Source organism: Schistocerca piceifrons, chromosome 4, assembly GCF_021461385.2.
Source record: "Schistocerca piceifrons isolate TAMUIC-IGC-003096 chromosome 4, iqSchPice1.1, whole genome shotgun sequence".
NCBI classification, from domain to species: Eukaryota; Metazoa; Arthropoda; class Insecta; order Orthoptera; family Acrididae; genus Schistocerca; species Schistocerca piceifrons.
In genome coordinates, this window is record NC_060141.1 from 285,849,732 (window position 1) to 285,872,296 (window position 22,565).

General features: G+C 42.3%; 1 protein-coding gene across 1 annotated transcript in view; it reads right to left on the reverse strand.

Annotated features, from left to right (window-relative positions):
• LOC124795798 overlaps positions 1 to 18,807 on the reverse strand; it is a 31,927-nt gene extending 13,120 nt beyond the window's left edge. The window contains exon 1 of the mRNA XM_047259878.1: positions 18,621 to 18,807. Coding sequence (XP_047115834.1) covers positions 18,621 to 18,807 — 187 coding nt within the window. The remainder of the gene's footprint in view (positions 1 to 18,620) is intronic.
• Between the last annotated feature and the right edge of the window lie 3,758 nt (positions 18,808 to 22,565).

Genomic DNA, 22,565 nt, shown 5'->3' on the forward strand with positions numbered 1-22,565 from the left:
GTTATAGTGAATTCCCGAGAGGCTTTCCTAAATACCTACTGGTCACAAGACACTCAAGAAAGGATTAAACAGATTATAGTATAGAAGGACTACGAAGCATCGTGGTGCTACAGTCCGGTAAAGTTTTTCGAGATGCTTGTCAACAAGAATCGTCACCTGTACCAACTATATACTGATAAGAAGATAATGCAACACTACTGCATGAAACTGCCGTTGAGGTACCAGGAAATGCTCACCGGCAAATGCAATTACACAATAAAGTCTTTCAAAGGCGCTCTGCGAGAGTCAAACTTTGTCAAGGAAGCACAAAACGCAAGGGACCGAATGAAACATAATGAACGAAATTCACAGGGCGCGTCTGGAGGAAATAATGATGGGCAAAATACAAACATAAACAGCTCAAAAATCAGTATCAAGGCCAAAGATTAAATAATGAGCCTCAGTGGAATGATGCAGACAGGCGACATGTGGTGGTAACTTCCACGAAAGCGGAAATAGCAACAGGAAGGAAATGCCAAATTCTAATCACTTCGTGCAGCCGGTCTGAAACTCAGGGAAACTAAGAATAATGGGGAGAGTGGAAGTCGAAGTCCGCATTGTGATCACCAGAATAACGCAGTGGAAATCAGACTACCTAACCCCTCAATCAGAAACCGCAGCAAAAGTCGCCGTAGAAACTGACAGTCGGCCACTGCGGCCACAGCCTACACAAAGAAAAATCTTGTACAGTTATATAATTAAGTTTATGTTAAGAATCATCTGAAACCTGAATTTTCTGAGTCTATTGTTATTTATTTGCTTTCACTTATTCTTATTGGGTCATTTATTATTATAGTTAGCGGGTAAGATCTTCCCCTGTGACATCTGATCAATGAATTTGGCGTTCATAGTTTTACTGCACAGCAATTGCACATTGGTCATTTACCGCAAATTTGTGACGTTGTGGTATTCTCTTATTTTTTACTGATAGAAAATTATTTCGTGGATAAGAATGTGCTCATTTCTCAGCGGAAACATCTCGGGTTTATGACAGAACTGAATGGTTCAACACTTGAACATTGCTGTATTAACAGTGTTTAATGCCACAACAAAGGTGTGTGTTGGTATAACGTGAAAATTGCATTTTTTGGACCAGAAGTAATTGCACAAGTATAAAGGTATGGCTTTTGCGTTGATATTGTGTGCATTGTCGGAGGGCGTATGCACAGTCTCTTCCAGCATCCGGATTGAGGAGGCGATAGTGGTGCCCAGGAGTTGATTTGTGATACAATAGTGGATCCTGGTGTGATTTGGATCGTGCTACCGCTACCCATGAGGTATCAGAGGCGTGTTGACATTCGAGTATGTGGTTAAATTAGGGCTATCGCCTGTGAAGCGATATGTTCCCGTTGGTGGTTTTCGAGTGTGATTACGCTTATGGATGATCGCCTATGGTGCGATATTTTTTGCTGGTCGTATATCGTCTTTGGTTATCGCTTACGGATTGTCGCCAGTAGTTTGACGATGTTCGTCTTCAGGTATTTCAACTGTGGATCACCCGAAAGTAAACTTTGAGCCAACAGAGCCCTCGTCGGAAATAGACTACACACACACACTCATCACCGCTGTCTCTGGCTACTGAGGCGAGACTGTCTATTTCCGGCCTCAACAGCAAAGACAGTGGTCATGTGTGCGTGTGTGTGTGTGTGTGTGTGTGTGTGTGTGTGTGTGTGTGTGTGTGTGTGTGTTGTCTATTTCCGACGAGGGCTTTGTTTCTGAAAGTTTACTTTCTGACAGTCCTATATGCGATTCAACATCTCCGCATGTCGTAAGTAGCAACTATCCTTTTCTTAATATTTTCACATTCCATACTGGATTTTCCATTCTCTAAATTTTCTCAGTTGTTTTGCTCGAAAAGAATGTCGCCTTCCTTGAGCTACCGAAGCATCTATATTACCTACCAGAAACAAATCGAGCAGCCTGCCTCTAAAGTGCTTCGATGTCTTCCTTTAATCCGACTTGGTGCAGATTCCAAACACTCGAGCAGTACTCAAGAATAGGTCGCACTAGCGTGGTATATGCTGTCTTCTTTACAGATGAACCACACTTTTCCTAGAATTCTTCCAATAAACTTAAGTCGACCATTCGCCTTACATACCACAATCCTCACATGCGCGTTCCACTTTATATCGCTTTGTAACGTTACGCCCCGATAAATAAACGACGTGACCATGTCAGGAAGGACACTACTAATGCTGTATCCGTACATTACGGGTTTGTTCTTCCTACTCATCCGCACTAATTTACATTTTTCTACATTTAGAGCTACCTACCATTCATAACACCAACTAGAAATTTTCTCTAATTCAACCTGTATCCTGCAGTCGCTGAACTTCGACACCCTACCGTATACCACAGCATTATCAGCAATCAGCTGCAGATTGCTGCCCACCCTGTCTGCGTAATCAGTTATCTGTATAGATAGTGACAACGATCCTGTCACAGTTTCCTAGGTCACTCCTGACAGTGACATTGTCTCTGATGACCACTCGCTACATGAGCGATGCTTTCTAAAATCATGCTGATTCGTCGACTTGGAGGTGGACATGTGATTCAGTAAAATTGTATAGAAACTGGAAGGATAGCAGAAGTATGTATTAAAGAGCGTGATCGAAACATGATGTTAGTGTAACGTGTGAAATCTGCAGCAGTCGAACACGTGGAGGACTGCGGCCAAGACAGTGCTATCTACAACATACGTGTGCTGATCAAGGAAGCCAATTTTATATAATTGAAGCCAGAGCGATCAGCAATAGGCTTCTAATTTTGTGGTTTCCCGCCATCAAGGAATTAAGTAACATGCTATAAAAAGATGACGACATCACATCTGCAGTACGACAATAATAATTTGATAGTCATTCTCCCTCCCTCACTCTGCTCTTTTCGCTTCGTATCCAATGATGATGGCCCACCAGTGGTAGCTGGAAGAATATTGCTTCAACAGCCCCACTTCTTCAGAATAAGCGCGGGAAAATTCCCTTTTATGAGTGAAGTTCACACTTAGCTTTGGCATTCGTCAGCTACCCATGAAAATGCAGAGGGATATCCCAGCAGAGGAATCGAACCGTCGATCGTGAGCGAGACACTGACGCGGGACATGACGCCGTCTAACAGCCTAGAAGTTTTCACCTTGAATTTAGAGATGTTTCAGCGTGCTACTGACGGCACTTCACAGTTTCTTCAGACTGTGTTAATGAGAGAAATGGCTAAAATGTCTCGCAGTGCAACTTAGCCCAGATGCCTGGTCGGGGTGTCTAGGTCAACACTGAAGAATTATGGTATACGGTAGGGATCTAGGTTGGATCTAGGTTTGGGACCGGTAAGCTACTGATTCCCAAGTAAACGAAGTCCTCAGTTAACAATGAGTTTTATTTATACAATGTATACAATTTTACAAGAGATCTGTCAAAAGGCACGAACAAATCTTTATGATTCTGTAATACTGCAGCCAAATAATTTCTTTGCTTAAATGTACAATAATAAGGCTATTGATGTGGGGACTCTAATCTAAAATTTACCCTCCTTTAAGAAACAACAGAAGGTAACACAGTCAATAGTATTCCTAAAGTTAACAACCTGCAACTAATATTACGCACTTGAGGATCTTAATGCCCACAGGTACGTGGGATAATGACTCTTAGTTCACAAATGTTTTCAGGATCTTTAAAAAAGCTTACAAGTACATAAAACATGAAGCGCAAGTACCGTTCAGTTATGCCATAGTAGAATTATCATACGGAGCGGGGGAATGGCGGCATCACTAACATACAGTACAGAGTGAGTTGAATCTGATATACTGCTGCCGAAGCCACTACAGATTTTCGTTAAACTGCGGCCAATCAATTAATGATAATATTCTTCCAGCAGTTCCACACCTCGTATTGTGTGTAAGAACTTAAAGAGTTAAGCGTTAGAGTGACAAGAAGTTAAACATTCGAGGACACTCTAGCCCAACGGGAGACAATCATTCCGATCTTCCATAATAACTAGTCTTATACCTTTGCAGAAATTTTAATTTATGCGGCCAAGAAGCCGATCTCAAAGCTTGCCTTAAGTAAAAAGGGAACCAACAAAAACTAAGTAGTTACTTACGCACCTAAATCAGAATTCTGAGTGTTATCATCATCATCAGTGTTCTGCCTAAAGGCAGGTTTTCACATGGCAGTTCTCCAGGCTGTCCGGTCTTCTGCCATCCTCTTCAGGTCTGCATAATTTCCTCTTCCCTTTATGTAGTCTATCACCTTGTATCTCCTTCTTCCTATCAGTCTTCTCCCACAAACCAATCCCTCCAAAGCATCTACTAGCAAGCACTCCCTTCTCAATGAATGTCCCAACCAGTTCTTTTTCCTTTCTCTTACAACCTTCAGCAGACATCTCCTCTCACCAACCCTTTCCAATAATCTTTCATTACTCACTCCTTCCATCCAGCTTATACTCTCCATTCTCCTCCACATCCACATCTCAAATGGTTCTAACCTTTTTTCATCCTCGCGTCTCAGTGTCCATGTTTCTGCCCCATATAGTGCCACACTCCAGACAAAACATTTGCCAAGCCTTTTCCTTAGTCCTTTATCTAATTTGCCACATAACAGTCTCCTCTTTTTGTTGAATGTGTCCTTCGCTATGGCAATTCGAATTTTCACCTCCTGGTGACATCTCAAGTCTTCAGTTATTGTGCTTCCGAGATATTTAAATTCACTTTCTTGGCTAATGGTAGATTGTCCTATTTTAATATTGGACAGTCTGCGTCTTGTACTGATGACCATACTCTTTGTTTTTGCTGTGTTTATTTGCATCCCATATTCCACACAAGCTTCATTCAGATCTTTGAGCATGTTATTCACTGTCCGCTCACTTTCTGCCACTAATACCATGTCATCAGCAAATCTTATACATTCTATTCTCTTTACACCAATACATATTCCTCTTTCCCCATCTAAACTTTTCGCAATAATCTATTCAAGGTATACGTTAAACAACAGTGGGGAAAGGCAACAACCTTGTCTAACACCTCGACCAGTGCTGCTTCCTTCTGACATTTCATTTCCAATCCTTATCCTTACTTTCTGGTGTAAATATAGATTCTGTATCAGTCGTCTCTCTTTTCAATCTACTCCTTTCCTCTTCAAGATATCCATCAGCTTGTTCCAATGAACTCTGTCAAAAGCCTTTTTTAAATCTATAAAAACAGTAATGATTTCTCTACCATTTTCCGTATATCTTTCCCCTGTAGTCCTTAGCAGGTCAATAGCATCTCTTAATCCTTTTCCTCTTCTAAATCCGAACTGCTCCTCTGCAATCCCTCTATCCAGCTTGCCATATAACCTTCTATTCAACACTCTCAGCAAGACTTTAGCTGCATGAGGAATTAGACTGATGGTCCGGTGCTCTTCACATTTTTTTAGTATTTCTCTTTCGCCTCTATTGGTATCATAACTGTTGCAGCAAAGTCCTCAGGCCAGTCCCCTTTGTAATATATCTCGTTACAGAGGTAGACTATTTCTATTCTTGCCTTGTTTAATTCTGAGTAAAAGACGATATATTAAATTGAAACATGTGTACTGCTGAACCAGTATCAGTTCTTTAAATTTAGTTAGGGTAAGATATGACCCAAGGTAAAATTACCATTTAGTGCTACCTTTGAAGAAAAACGGTCGATGAGACACGTCCGTGCTCTCTTCACACAACAACACTAAATGACTTAGGAGATTAAACAGTACTAAAGGTGTTTCGCCTGTCTCACTCAAATTTGCAACGGAATCTATGAATCAAAATATTAACTGTAACAATTGCGGAGCCCTTGTCAGCTGGTTGATAATTCGTAATTCGGTAACCACATGTACTTTATTGCGCCATGGGAGTTCTCTTCCAGATACAAGCATTCAGTATTTACAATACGATGGCGCCCGTTCTGCCACCGTCCTTGTCAGTCACGTTCACTGGTTACTACTGTAACATACGTAACGGGAAATTACACCACCAATTAATTGTTAAGAAAATTAAAGCACAAAAGCCCTAATTCCGACGTGAGCTTGCATACTTTCTGAAGCTTCTCAAACAGACACAGAAATACCTCTCATACTGCGATCTTTCTTGCCCGTGCACAAGGTTTCGATTGTTAAAAAGGATCCCACGTCGAGTAAGCAGTAGTAGAAAAACCGTGAAGTAAGAACAATAACTTATTAACTGCATCCACAGGTTCCCACTGCAATGTACACAGAACGGAACACTACTTAACAAGTTAAAGACATACGAAACTCTTACACCATACTAATTTAAACGTTCAAGAGAGCAAAATGATTACAGACAGACGTGGGCGTGCTTTATCAGCTGATCAAGCCTCATGAGCAGATAAAACACGCTTCTCCCTGACACATCAAAAAATATAAACGAGAAAGTAAATCGGAAAGCCGTAGCTAACTATCAATAATTGGTACCAAGTCGGAAAAACACAAAAGACAACTCAAATGGAGGAGCGACCAAGTTTCAGCACAGGCAAGTTCTTGGCTATGAGTAACGGATGATCTGTCCTAAGAGCCGGCCGTTGTGGCCGTGCGGTTCTAGGCGCTTCAGTCTGGAACCGCGTGACCGCTACGGTCTCAGGTTCGAATCCTGCCTCGGACATGGATGTGTGTGATGTCCTTAGGTTAGTTACATTTAATTAGTTCTAAGTTCTAGGCGACTGATGACCTCAGAAGTTAAGTCGCATAGTGCTCAGAGCCATTTGAACCATTTGAACCATCTGTCCTAAGAAAGAAGAAATGATCGCCTTCCACCGCACTGCTTGATTATTCCACAATTGCAACGACTGCACACAGCCCATACGCGTTGCAGCTACGGTTTCCAACAGTTTCTTCTTAAAGCAGCCGCCAGCTCGTCAACCTGTTTAGCTTCTGAAGGCAGCCCTGCACCAGGCCCCGCTCAACATGCTTTTACTCACTCGCATTAGCGGAGTAAACACCTCACTCGACTGCACATTGCTCGCGCCTCTATGTAGCCGTTCTTCACGGTCTAGCCCGCCCCTTCTGTCTCCTCGCCACTGCCAAAGACGTAAGCAGGGCAAGAACAGATTTGATAGCGAGCGACGCGCCAGAAACACTCACGCGCAGGCACACTCTCATTACGGGAACGTAAAGCTACTGTGAAGAAATAGGCCACAGCCGGCAGTACTGTGTGGTGTGCGGTAGAACAACGTAACTGCGGTTCCATTAACATGCTCGTTTTAAAAGCAATTGTATGTAGATAATAATGTGTGTAAGTATTCTACTGTCTGCCGAGACAGATAGTCTGCTGCTCTCCCTAGTCCTCCAATGACAAACTGCTACTGTGTGAGGTATCAGGTATCCATCTAATTATTTCATTTTAGTAAGGAAATGTACATAACCTCCTTTCCTCGCTTAGCAGGCCGGGGTCGCCGAGCGGTTCTAGGCGCTACAGTCTGGAACTGCGCGACCGCTACGGTCTCAGGTTCGAATCCTGCCTCGGGCATGGGTGTGTGTGTGTCCTTAGGTTAGTTAGGTGTAAGTAGTTCTAAGTTCTAGGGGACTAATGACCTTAGAAGTTAAGTCCCATAGTGCTCAGAGCCATTTAAACCATTTTCCTCGCTTATTGCCGCTCGGGGTAGCCGTGAGGTCTTGGTCGTCTTGTCACGGTTCGCGCGGCTCTCCCCGTCGGAGGTTTGAGTCCCCCCTCGGGCATGGGTATGTGTGTTGTCCTTAGTGTAAGTTAGTGTAAGTTAGATTAAATAGCGCGTAAGCCTAGGGACCGGTGACCTCTGCAGTTTGGTCCCATAGTCCTTACTACAACGTTCCAAAATTTTTCCTCGCTTATTTACTGGGACTACTTCATTCTCTCACTCTTTTTTTTTTTTTTTTTCTTTGGGAGAGGTTAGTCTTCTGACTGGCTTGATGCAACCATCCACGAATTCCTCTCCCCTCTCCCGTTCAAACCTCTTCATCTGAGAGTAGCACTTGAAACCTACGCCTCGAACTCAATTATTTGCTGGATGTATTCCAATTATTGTCTTTCTCTCTTGTTTTTACCCTCTGCAGCTACCTCTAGCATCCTGGAAGTTATTCCTCGATGTCTTACCAAATGTCCTACCAACCTGTCCGTCCTTCTTGTCAGCACCTCTTACACATTCCTTTCCTAGGCGACTCTCCGAGGAACCTTCTCATTCCTACCGTATCGGTCGACCTAGTTATCAACATTCTCCTGTAGCACTACATCTCAAATGCTTCGGTTCTCTTCTTTTCCGGTTGTCCCTCAGTCCATGTTATACTACCATACAATGCTGTGCTCCAAACGTACTCTCTCAGAAATTTCTTCCTCTAATTGTAGCCTATGTCTGATACTCGTAGATTTCTCTTGGCCAGGAATGCCGGCCGTTTTTACCAGTGCTAGTCAGATTTTGATGTCCTCCTTGCTCCGTCCGTTTTTGATTATTTTGCCGCCTAGGTAGCAGAATTAATTAACTTTATCTATTTCATGACCATCAATTCGGATGTTAAGTTTTTCGCTGTTCTAATTCTGGCTACTCCTCATTACTTTCATTTTTTAATTTACCCTCAGTGCATATTCTATACTTATTAGACTGTCCATTCCAGTCAGCAGATACCGTACTTCTCGTTCACTTTCACTCATGATACCAATGTCATCACCGAATCTCATCATTGCTATTCTTTCACCATGAATTTTAATTTCTTTTGAATCTTCCTTTATTTCAGTCACTGTCTCTTCAACATTTCGATTGAACAGTAGTGCCGAAAGTCTACATCTTTGTTTTACACCCTTTTAATCCGAGCATATCGTTCCTGCTCTTCCACTCTTAAAATTCTCTCTTAGTTCTTGTACATATTGTATATTACCCGCCTTTCCTTATTTTTCTCAGAATTTAGAACATTTTGCACCATTTTACATTATCGAACACTTTTTCCAAGGTCGACAAATTGCATGAAAGTATATTGGCTTTTCCTTAGTCTTGCGTCCATTATCAACTGTAAAGTCAGAATTGTCTAGTGTCTTTACCTTCCCTAAAGCCAAACTGATCATTATCTAACACATATAACCACATTTAGAATATTTCTTTGCCTCCATCACCAATTGTTTCACTGTTAGAATTTCACTTCTTTTCTGTACAGATTTTTCAATGTAAAAAGTTTTCTTAATGCGCTCCTTGATTTCCAAACATATTATTCAATGTTCACCGCTCTGCTTTGTGACTTTTCAGCGTTTGATATGTAACAATTCAGTGTTCATTTCCATTTTTTACCGATAGTTCATGTAGATTATCTTTAAAGTAAATTTAGTGCAATTTCGTTGCCTCACATCTTTTTACACATATGTCCTTCAACTGTATTGTCAAAAGAACTTCTTTGTCGGAGGATCGTTTAATTAGTAAGAGTTCCATTAGACCCTCATTTAAAGACTTATTTTATTTACTTCATGATAAATATAAGCGCTTAAAGTATCCTTGACTGCCGGTCGGTGTGGCCGAGCGGTTCTAGGCGCTATAGTCTGGAACCACGCGATCGCTCCGGTTGCAGGTTCGAATCCTGCCTTGGGCATGGATGTGTGTGAAGTCCTTAGGTTAGTTAGGTTTAAGTAGTTCTAAGTTCTAGGGGTCTGATGACCTCAGATGTTAAGTCCCATAGTGCTCAGAGCCATTTGAACCATTTTTTTATCCTTGACTTCGAGGTTGATAACGTCATCTGTCAAGCTCGGAATCCACATGACTTCATTTCGGCGACGAAGAAAATCCACCAGTTTCTACAGTGATCCAAAATCCAGCTGAAGACCATCAGTGACGATTAGACGACGTAAAGTTACTACGTTTGCACTGCCTTTCCAGACAGTCCTACACATTACCCATGGGGTGCTTTAGAAGGCCAGCTGAGGCGTGTTATTGAGCCTGGGTGTTAGACAAACCAGAACGGAAGTGTGAAGCCCTGTGAACACGGTTGTTGTAATTTTGGAGGAAGTAGTACCCACATGAAGACGAAGAGGATAGAGCGTGAATGTTGAAATAAACACCTTGGTTCTTTGTCAAATTTCTTGAATGAATGGGCCTAAGTCAAGGTACGAAAAGCACCCCCAAAAAGCCATACAATCACCTCCGGCCTGAACTGTGCCCTAAACTGCTGGTCAAACTCATCAATCGGCCATCGGTGCTCTCAACATTTTCCACAATTTCAGAGAGAAAAAGTCGTTACTCACCTGTGTTAGGCTACTGGTCATTTCCAGTATTGTTTTGCCTATTGAAGACGCACATATTCAAGTGCAGCTGTGAGCATTGGCCTTTTTGCGAGATACGCAACTCCACAAGTCTCCACAAGATTTGTTGACAGCAGCAATTTCTCTCGTGCTTCAAACCGACTGTCATTGACAGGGATGACTATTGTCTCCAGTATCTGTCTATTAAGATATTTTTACGATCACAGTTGTTACGATGTGATTTGGCTGACAATTAAGGGTCGGTTAGTATCTTTAGTTACGTAACATCCAGCTAGAGATATGAAGACAAGTAGATGGGGATACTGATTCCTACGTTCAACCTGCTCTTTTCATGCTTTATACTTAATTATCATTACATCATTCCGTTTCTGATTTTCATTTGAAGTGTAGAATAATGAACATAATTTTTCAATATGTGCACTACTAGGATTTTACATTACAAGCAAAGCCACAAATTGGTGACCAAATTAGCTGAATGCGCTGTACCGGTTAATAAAGGCAAGGCCTTTAGATATATGGGTGTAAATATTCTGCATTTCTGTTAATAATACCGTTGCTTATACTGTACAAAAATGTATACAGATCATCAGTTATTATTACGTAAAATGAATTAGGTCTACTGTAAAAGGCGTTATGAGGAGATGAATATTGCTGTATTCATAATTAGAATATAAGGTGACAAAAATATTTCATTGTGTCAAGATCGACGCTCGAGGTGAGGAGCTCTCAGCTGAGATGGAGTAGGGGCACGGACATACCTAGCGAGAGCGCTGTTATGTAACGTGATGAGGTTCTTGCGTGCAGCTGACGTTGCGAGTGTGCAGATACAAGTAGTCGTCCTTCATTCGTGTCCTGCCAATTGGACGCCGTGTGTGGCTGAATGTGCTTGCACTGTGGACTACGGGAGCGGCTTATGAGGTGCTACAAACATTTAAATTCGTATTTAAGACAAGGTTCAAACCAAAAGATTACATAAATACTAGTACAGGGTGTTTCAAAAATGACCGGTATATTTGAAACGGCAATAAAAACTAAACGAGCAGCGATAGAAATACACCATTTGTTGCAATATGCTTGGGACAACAGTACATTTTCAGGCAGACAAACTTTCGAAATTACAGTAGTTACAATTTTCAACAACAGATGGCGCTGCGGTCTGGGAAACTCTATAGTACGATATTTTCCACATATCCACCATGCGTAGCAATAATATGGCGTAGTCTCTGAATGAAATTACCCGAAACCTTTGACAACGTGTGTGGCGGAATGGCTTCACATGCAGATGAGATGTACTGCTTCAGCTGTTCAATTGTTTCTGGATTCTGGCGGTACACCTGGTCTTTCAAGTGTCCCCACAGAAAGAAGTCACAGGGGTTCATGTCTGGCGAATATGGAGGCCAATTCACGCCGCCTCCTGTATGTTTCGGATAGCCCAAAGCAATCACACGATCATCGAAATATTCATTCAGGAAATTAAAGACGTCGGCCGTGCGATGTGGCCGGGCACCATCTTGCATAAACCACGAGGTGTTCGCAGTGTCGTCTAAGGCAGTTTGTACCACCACAAATTCACGAAGAATGTCCAGATAGCGTGATGCAGTAATCGTTTCGGATCTGAAAAATGGGCCAATGATTCCTTTGGAAGAAATGGCGGCCCAGACCAGAACTTTTTGAGGATGCAGGGACGATGGGACTGCAACATGGGGCTTTTCGGTTCCCCATATGCGCCAGTTCTGTTTATTGACGAAGCCGTCCAGGTAAAAGTAAGCTTCGTCAGTAAACCAAATGCTACCCACATGCATATCGCCGTCATCAATCCTGTGCACTATATCGTTAGCGAATGTCTCTCGTGCAGCAATGGTAGCGGCGCTGAGGGGTTGCCGCGTTTGAATTTTGTATGGATAGAGGTGTAAACTCTGGCGCATGAGACGATACGTGGACGTTGGTGTCATTTGGACCGCAGCTGCAACACGGCGAACGGAAACCCGAGGCTGCTGTTGGATCACCTGCTGCACTAGCTGCGCGTTGCCCTCTGTGGTTGCCGTACGCGGTCGCCCTACCTTTCCAGCACGTTCATCCGTCACGTTCCCAGTCCGTTGAAATTTTTCAAACAGATCCTTTATTGTATCGCTTTTCGGTCCTTTGGTTACATTAAACCTCCGTTGAAAACTTCGTCTTGTTGCAACAACACTGTGTTCTAGGCGGTGGAATTCCAACACCAGAAAAATCCTCTGTTCTAAGGAATAAACCATGTTGCCCACAGCACACTTGCACGTTGTGAACAGCACACGCTTACAGCAGAAAGACGACGTACAGAATGGCGCACCCACAGACTGCGTTGTCTTCTATATCTTTCACATCACTTGCAGCGCCATCTGTTGTTGAAAATTGTAACTACTGGAATTTCGAAAGTTTGTCCGCCTGAAAATGTACTGTTGTCCCAAGTATATTGCAACAAACGGCGTATTTCTATCGCTGCTCGTTTAGTTTTTATTGCCATTTCAAATATACCGGTCATTTTTGAAACACCCTGTATATTCCATACAGCAACGTGTACTGTGTGTTGGAATCATTGAAACCGATGACTATAACCCCAAGATGAATTTTCACTCTGTAGTCAAATGTGTGCTGATTTGGAAGTTCCTGGTATGTTAAAACTGTGCCGGACAAATAATCGAACGTGCGACTTTCCCCTTCCACGGCGAGGTGCTCTACCGACCCTTTCTAAAACACTTTATTGTATAATCATGTTCCAGAGAAAAGCAAATAAGTAAGAAAAATATTTATAAATAAATTGCTTCTTCTTTTGAACTCCTGAATACAGGCATGAATTAAATAATTTTCCAATCACCTAGGCAAACAAATTTTAACAGAGCTAAAATCAAACGTGGAATACGTAGCGAAAGTAGTTCATGGATTTTTGTATCACTCCTTACGAAGAAGTAGTCTGCTTCTACTATATTATAAACTTACTTTGTTCCTTTACTATGAAATGTTATTTTTAAGACACTGACAGTTTTTCTTATGATTTTCACATTGTGTTAATCCAGTGTAATATCTGTGTCCCTCAAATAAGTCGGTACTTATTTCGTTGATGACGTAGTTGACAAAGTTGCTTACAGCCACATTTCATTAGAGTATACTATCTAAAGATTACCTTTTGTGATGGAGTGAAGCATACTTGTGCCTATGGTGATCCTGCTTAAGTACATGGAAGTATTCAGCATTCAAAAACATATATCAGATAATGAAGATCTTCTGAAGTTGGGAAATGCTGGCAGAGCCAGGCATTAAAAAATGTCTATAAGCATTTCAGAACTGTCTTACTGTAAGGAAGAGCTGTTGCATAATCAATGCCACATTAAAAACTGTTATCTATTGTGAACCCTAGAAACTCGTAGGGACTCTAACCATCACTGCCCTAAGGTCTAAAACTGGAATTAATCGTACAAAGACATACTCACAATGGTAGTGCCAGTTTTGGCAAACCAAATCGTCAGATTCTCTCAACTCCAATTTTAGGGCACAAAAACAATGAAACCATCACTGTCTGAATTAGTAACTTCCACTAACCTCCAAACAAAGGCTTCATTTCAAACCTCCTCTTAATTTCAAGTCAGAAAACTTTTGTTGTCATTTGCGATTTCAATAGCCACAGCATTACCCAGAGATAGCCTGAAGACGATCTAAATGGAGAAGCCATATTAAAATAGGCAGATCATCATCAGCTGTCAGCCACACATGACCGAAAACCGAAAACTGCCAACGTCTTTCAACAGTGGCAAATGGCAGCGTAGTTAAAATCCTGAGCTTATTTTTGCTAGTGAAAACCTATCCCAGCGGTGCATCAAATCAGTACGCCTACCGGTTCCACATACGCAACACCGTCCAACAATGTGGCACTTAGTGTAAGCATTCCGACCAAAAACAGTGAATTTCAAGAGACAATACAGTTTAAAAAAGGCAGATGTTAAAAAGGTCCCCACTGTGTAACCAGAGAAAGTTGAACGTATTTAACCTGTCTAAACATATGAAGAATATGTGAACACTGGCAGGTTCTGCCCCCTCAAAGCTATCCCTAGATAGTGCCGAAGTGTATACTTATAGGGACTTTTTCCAGGAACATACACCACTCTCTTGAATGAATATAAATACAATTTCTAGATGAACCCATTTAGTGCTGAAACGATCACAATTAATCGATGTGTCATTCTTTCTATTTCTGAGGCAAACCGCTCACAGTGGATTAAGTTGATGGAGGAGGTAGGCATGGGAAGAAATAGCCTCAGTAATGATTCTTCTAACACCCAAAATAATAGAGCCAGTAACACCCGAAGAAGCAGATTATGGATCACGGAAAAACTGCATCTCTTAAGTATTACACCTAACGTAGTACCCTGAAGACGGTTTTCAAAACAATTACATCACGGGTGTAGTTTTCATCGATCTAATGGCATCATATCACACAGAGAACCGGCAACTACTGTTAAAGAAGCTCTATGAAATAACAAAGGGTTATAAAGCAACTCATATATTAGAATACTTGCTACAGAACTGAAGATTTTTAATTGTCTTCCAAAGCCATAGATGTAGATGGAAGAACCGGGAAAAGGCCTCCCACAAGCAAGCGTCTTAGTTCTCATCCTCTTTAACACCTACACCACTAATCATTTCTGCCCAGAAGAAACAAATAGTTTCATCTACGCAGACGACCGTGCAACATCAACACAAGAGACAAGAATAGAGCTTGGTTAAAGGAAGTTGTTCCTGTGTCTAAAGTACCTCAGTAATTACTACTAGGACAAGTAGTTGAAACCCAGTCCATCAAAAGCACAAGGATCTTGAGAAGAATTTACCACATTCTGCAAAAAACCTCGGTGATTACAACCAAGACAACCAGTTAAAACCTAATTCATCAAAAACACAAGTGTGAGTCTTCCACATAAAAGCAGACAAACAAGAAGAAAATTGCAATTGACCTTGGAACACACCCAAGTTGAATATACCACTACATCAAAATACACTGATGAAAAAAAGTACATTGCAAAGACAACGTCGATTTTGATCCGATGACAGTATATGCCACCTGTGAGATAGTAAACCTGTGAGTTAGTAAATGTACTGATTTCAGTGTCATCCGCCAGTAGGTAGTGTAGTGTCATAGCTACTAGAGAGCCATGTGTTTCTATCCTTTAATAGGGAATGCTCGTACACAGAAGGCTCAGTACGGTGATAACGTGTGCAGCAAGTAGGCAATCTCGCCACAGGTTCGCACAAGTGCTTTCTGCAGCCAACTGAGAGAGTTTGAAAGGGATAATGTGGCATTCCGAGTGGCGGGATGGTCGTTTCGGAGATGTACCACGCAAGTTGAACGTGGTGCGCCAGTTGTGCAACGATGCTGTTGAAACTTCCTGGCAGATTAAAACTGTGTGCCGGACCGAGACTCGAAGTCGGAACCTTTGCCTTTCGCGGGCAAGTGCTCTACCGACTGAGCTACCCAAGCACGACTCACGCCCTGTCCTCACAGCTTTACTTCTGCCAGTACCTCGTCTCCTACCTTCCAAACTTTACAGAAGCTCTCCTGCGATCCTTGCAGAACTAGCACTCCTGAATGAAAGGATATTGCGGATACATGGCTTAGCCACAGCCTGGGGGATGTTTCTAGAATGAAATTTTTCCTCTACAGCGGAGGGTTCGCTATATGAAACTTCCTGGCAGTGTGCGCACTCTCCGCTGTAGAGTGAAAATTTCATTCTAGAAACATCCCCCAGGCTGTGGCTAAGCCATGTCTCCGCAATATCCTTTCTTTCAGGAGTGCTAGTTCTGCAAGGATCGCAGGAGAGCTTCTGTAAAGTTTGGAAGGTAGGAGACGAGGTACTGGCAGAAGTAAAGCTGTGAGGACGGGGCATGAGTCATGCTTGGGTAGCTCAGTCGGTAGAGCACTTGCCCGCGAAAGGCAAAGGTCCCGAGTTCGAGTCTCGGTCCGGCACACAGTTTTAATCTGACAGGAAGTTTCATATCAGTGCACACTCCGCTGTAGAGTGAAAATTTCATTCTAGAAACGATGCTGCTATTAATGGTCATGTGAACATTCTCACACCCATAGACGAGTTTCTGGACATCCATGTAGCACCGATGCCTTCATGATCGTCGTATTGTAAGATCAGTAGCGGCAGATCGTATACGTACTACACCACATTTAAGATGACTTGTGAGCCAAGATGTGTCAACACGAAATATTACGAACCAACAATTAGCGGTGTGACTACTGGCACACACACCTCTGGCCCAGCTTCCAATTATGTCACCGTGACGTCAGAGGATCGTGTGGAAGACTGAATGGTGTACCGTGGTCTACAGAGATGAAAGCAGATTCTGCCTGCTTAAAAGTGATGGTCGTTTCAGCCTACGATAAAGACCTGATGAGCGCTGTCTGGTAGTGTGCATTCGTTGAAGATTTATTGGCCCCATCTCATCCCATCCAAGGGCTTACAGTCTTGTGTGCGATAATCTACAACTCTCGATCACCTTCGGTGCCCCTGGATGGGACGCTAACTATCGCTTGGTACGTGCAGAATGTTGTTAGACCTGTCGTTTGCCGTTCTTGCGCAGGCATGGGATGCGTTGTACCAACAGGATATATCTCACTCACACAGCATTTGTGAAAATCAATGCGTTCTGAAAGGCATGCAGCAATATCTCGGCCCAGCACGATTTCCAGACTCGTTTACAATCGAGCACGTGTGTGGTATGACGAGAAGTGACTCATGCGACCGTCAGCGAATAACTCGTACCGAACTACACAGGTCGATCAGGCGTGGCACAACGTGTCCCAGGACAGTATTCGCCATCTACACGCTCAAAAGGATATCAGTCAGTTCGTGCATTGCCATCTGTGGTGGCTGCACCACGTATTAGTAGTATAAGTTTTCCAGCAAGGATCGATACCTGGCACCTCAGAACCGCTGGCGCTATTCATCTGTAAATGTAATAATATCATGCACTCCATATACACTGTGCAACCATAAATCATGAGTGAACTGGTAACCTCTAAAAGAGTGAACTATTCTTTATTCTTACAGTATATTTAGGAGGCAGCCTTGATCGTACACCACCTTACTGATCCCACAGCTTGAACACCGACGAAACGGTATCAGCATAGAATAACATCCTTCGAAAACTGACTGGCACAACTTCAGGACGCGGCCACGAGTTCTCAGAACATTAGCTTTAGTCCCCGGTTCTCTGCAGCAGAATTTGCCTGCCCTCTCTGCTACGGCTCCAGTCATGCCAGATAGGTTGACGTTATCCTAATCGAAACTCTGCAGAATCATCACAGGCTCACTGTGATTAACTCCAACATGTCAGTTGTTTAGCAGGTATTCCATTCCAGGACGTCTGCCGTGAATTTGCCGCTCGACTCGAAAGAAATGAAGCATTTAATACAGAGACCTATTCTCTGTGGGCTACTCACCAGCAACTACCCAACTCAAATCAAGATGAACTTTCCCTAAATTACAAAACTTTTCTTAGAAAACATTCAGTCCTTACATTCCTGGGGTAACAGAGACAGCGACATCACAGAATGGATGGCAACACGCGAGAATTTACCTTCTGACCATAAAGAGGACTGAACGACACGGAAAACACTCAGTAGGCTAGAATCCGGTATCGGAAAGTGCAAGACCAACTTTGAGAAGAGGAAAATTTCTTGTGACTCCACCCTGTTCATATGCGGGAGAAGAGCAAATCACGGATTATCTCCTCATCTCCAAGCTGTGTACAATCACATGCTATCATTTCTTAAAAAAAAAAAAAAAAAAATCCTTGGGAGCTACCCATAAAGCCTGTGGGGTAGATAAATATTGGTCACATAAAGCTTAACTTTGGTGTAATTACGTAAAATCAGTTTGTAGAAAACTGGCAGTGTTTGTAGTGTCAGACCGATATTACCTATGTTTTGGTTTGATTGCGTGATGTATGCTTTCTCGTACAGTTTAATAAAACTTTCTATAATACAGATTACCGCACTTACTCAGAATATATCCAGTGAGCGTTGTAATTTTAGTGCCCTGCAATAATCTGTATTTGAAGTAATCTGTTGATACCCGGTGTATGATTTTCTTCCTCGGCTTCCATTTCATTTCAATGGTCCAACAAAGTGTACTTAATAATTTGCACTCATATATCTCTTCAGATTTCCTTCTTCCTGAAGTGAGATTTAGGGTATTCTGCAATATTTGTATTGCTTACGTTGTCTTCCTTGTTCTAAATGGTTTGGTAATACGGGCGATATTTGTTTTTTTATCTTTGCTTAAGTTTGTTCTTTCTTGGTTTAAGTGATTTGCCTCTCGTTTCGGGAGCCTCAGCACCAGCTGCTGAATTTGCTATCATTTTTTCCTTGTTATTACTGGCTGTTGCAACATGATCTCTAGATGCACTGCCGCCAACTTCCACGATGTTTTCGGTAGGAGAACTTACTGTAGGTCCTGTTTTCTGTCGAATAATTTCAGTGTGTTTAGGTTCCTCGTGCATGTTTTCAGTTAATGAGTCATTGTCACTCTACGTTTCCAGAATACTGCTTGGTGTCACCCAGGGAATAGCGTCCGCGTAAGTCAGCAGCACGTTTATTGTGCCCGTCGTGCTCTCGCCCACGTCTCAGTCCGGTATCTGTGACACCCGCCGCCGCAACCACTCAGCACGCAAAAGTTCTGTGAATGAACGAACGATCGTATGACACTGGTGGCCACGAGTCCCCACTTTGAGAAGCGCGGCACCGGAGTTGCAAGTCTTTTCAGTTGACGTCAGATTTAGCGACTTGTGTATCGATCAGGATGAAGGAGAAACCATTGCACCCTCTACCCGAGCGAAGAAAAACTCTGACCCCCTCGGGAATCGAACCCGGACCCGTTGAATGGCAGTCAGATGCGCTCAGCACTCAGCTAAGAATGCGGACAATGCTCAGTGTAGATTCTATTCCTCACGTTATAGGCAGTCCGTTGTAGATAACTGACCCACGGTAGCCATATAAATTCATGAACAACAGGATGTGTTTCAACAGATCAGTCCACTGAGAACAGGCAAGTGAAATCCGATACATAGAAACTGCTCTCCCAGTTTCATTTAAAAAGTTTTCCACGCAACCCTAAACCACCATATGTTGTCTCACAAAGGATTATATATGTAAATTTCGTAGTGCATATGTTTCTTCAAATACACGATTGCAATTTCGTGAACCTTTAAGCTTGGCGAACCTTTAAGCTTGGCGAACTGCGGAAGATGTATACCAATAATGTTACCTGAAGTAAGCCTAAACTTCGCAACAACAAAACTGTGACATTCAAGTTCAATGGGCTTCAGGTACATTCACGATCAGAAATGAACTTCAGAGCATCTCGTCTTGATATCAGTGACTTCAAATAACTAATAAAACAACTGCAATAGCTAAATACTCAACGATTAATACAACAAACTTGTCTTGATTTCTGAAGAGGATAGCTCAGCGGCAATAAGTTCGCTCGCGATGACGCTTCAAGCCAGACTTACCCACGAGTTATCAAAGCACGACACAAGAGCCACCCTCAGAGGTTAAATTCCACATGTACCTCGTCCCCTACCTTCCAAACTCGGATAGGTCACTCGGAAAACCTCTTTCTCACTAAAGACAAGGGTTCCAGGTTCGAATAGCGGTTCGAATCATAGTTTTAATCTGCCTAGAAGATTCAGATCCTAGCACATTCCTCCCACGCCCGGGTTCCCGGGTTCGATTCCCGGCGGGGTCATGGATTTTCTCTGCCTCGTGATGGCTGGTTGTTGTGTGATGTCCTTAGGTTAGTTAGGTTTAAGTAGTTCTAAGTTCTAGGGGACTGATGACCATAGATGTTAAGTCCCATAGTGCTCAGAGCCATTTGAACCTAGCACATTCCGCTGCAGAGTGAATATTCGTTCAGGAAATAATCCCTCAGGCTGAATCTAAGCCATGTTTCCGCAATATCCTCTCTTCCAAGATTGCCAGACCCGCAAGATATTCAGAAGTTCTGTGAAGTGTGGAGGGTAGGAAATGAGGTAACTAGCGGAGGCAAAGCTGTGGTGGGGAGGAAGGGTGTGTGTGTAGGGGTGGGTGGGTTATATGTGATTATGTGATATCAAACAGCTAGTTTATGCTCAACCTAAAGATACATAATGTATTTCATATAAATTCTTCCATATTTCATTCCTGAGCTGAATACAGCCAATTTTTAAATATTCCTCTTCATTCTACATTTCTATTTTCGATTCTTTAGGTTGTTAATACGGTGCTTTTCGTTTCGATATAGTGCGTGACATTTTCCTTACGTATTTCTTCAATTCCACACAGTAGCTTGTTTGCGTTTTATTACACTGTGCTCACATGGAATATCATTCCTATTCTCCTAAAGCTGTTCGCACGTGCAACTATGTTTTGTCTCTTTTTGTTTTCTGCTTGTTTCATCTCCATGTAATTAATACTGCTGTCATTCTATCTTCTTAAATCTTACATTTATTTGGCGATATGTGTGTTCCCATTACAGACTTTTTCCAACTAATTTTGCAGTGCATTTGGTGCAATCAAATGGTTTAAATATTTCGTTCTCACTACATGCGCTGCACTCCTGCCAGAACTCTCATAGCTTTTAATTATGCTCCTAGATACCCGATAGGAAGAACTTTGTATCATTCATAGGTTCATTCCCCTTCCTCTCATACCCTTCGTTTTCTAATTTTTGACTCTCTTTTTGGATTAGGTTTCATCGGTGTGCACATATGTCATGCATATTTCACAGACTTATGTACATTTTACATACAGGCATATCTCATACATACTTCATTCCTCTGTGTAGCCAGCTTTCGGACATACTGACATTTGAACTCTTCTTGACCTCAGCCTCACCCCTAGTGGTATTTCTTTATTTCTTATTTTCTCATTCATCTGTCTTCCGACTGGTTTGAAGCGGCCTGCCACGAATTCCACTTGCAACCTGTGTCCTCATATGCCTACAGTTATTTATTGGAGTTATACCAATCTATACCTTCCTCTACAGATTTAGTACTCAACAGTTCCTTCTAGTAGTATGGAAGTTACTCCCTGATGTCTTAACCGATGTCGTACCATCCTTTGCCTTTTTATTGCCAATGTTTCCCATATATTCCTCCCCTCGCTGATTATACAGACAACCTCCTCATTACTTACCTTACCAATCCACTTAATTTTCAACATTCTTCTGTAGCACCACATAACAAATGCTTTATTTCCCTCTGTTCCGGTTTTACCACAGTTCATTTCTCACTACCGTGCAGTGCAGTGTGCGGGCTTTCAAAATATTAATGAAATGATGTTGGTGGCTCTCAACTACGCACCCACACACTCAGAGTTGAAATACTAAAAGTTTTGGCTGGTTTCGTTGTCTAGGGGTTGAGATACGTAGTTACCGCAATACAGGCCAAATAACTGCTGAGTCTGCAGTATACAATATGAACATACATATGAAACGAATGGTCGAAGGTTCCTATCACTCGGAAATTGTGAATTTAGAACGTAGCAAAGACGTTTATAAATGAAAGATTGCAATTAAATAACACCTGCAGGTACTTTCTTAACGACTTTAAATTATGAGTACGACAACAGAAGTAGTTTTGAGAATGCGGTATATTTCTGCAAAACATTGGTGTCGATGGTCCCCCAATTAAATAAATTACGAGTTGAATTGCGGGGAAACAATAGATACCTACTTCACTTAAGTAGTTATGAACAACAACATAGCTCGCGAGATATTCATACGCATACTACATCTTCACAGTAGAAACCTCGGAAATCTCACAAGTTCTCAAGTCTGCACTCCGAAGTATTTCTATCTCTCGCGACCACTAGGAAACTGCTCGACAATCCAAGTCCTTCCTCGCAACTGTGCGTCTGTCGCGCCGTCGCGTCGAGCACCCCCGTGCCCTGTGTCGTATTCTCCCTGACCTCTTCTCCCACTTCCATCCAGTCTCCCCATTCACGAGCGCTGTGATTGGCTAGAACGTTCCTGCCCTGTCTTAAAGCCAACGCACATGTACAAACATATTGAAACCCATTCGGACTACTGGATTTACATTTAAATAACTTGAAATTAAATAAATATTCCTATGGCCGGGCCATAAACACGCTCTAACAAACAATATTAAATACGTAAACAAATTAAATAAACATATATCAAATCAATAGCAAGCAAAAGTAGGCCAGTGGCCTAAAGTCTCTGTACTTTCTAAAACACAGTAAATATTTGACCAATTTT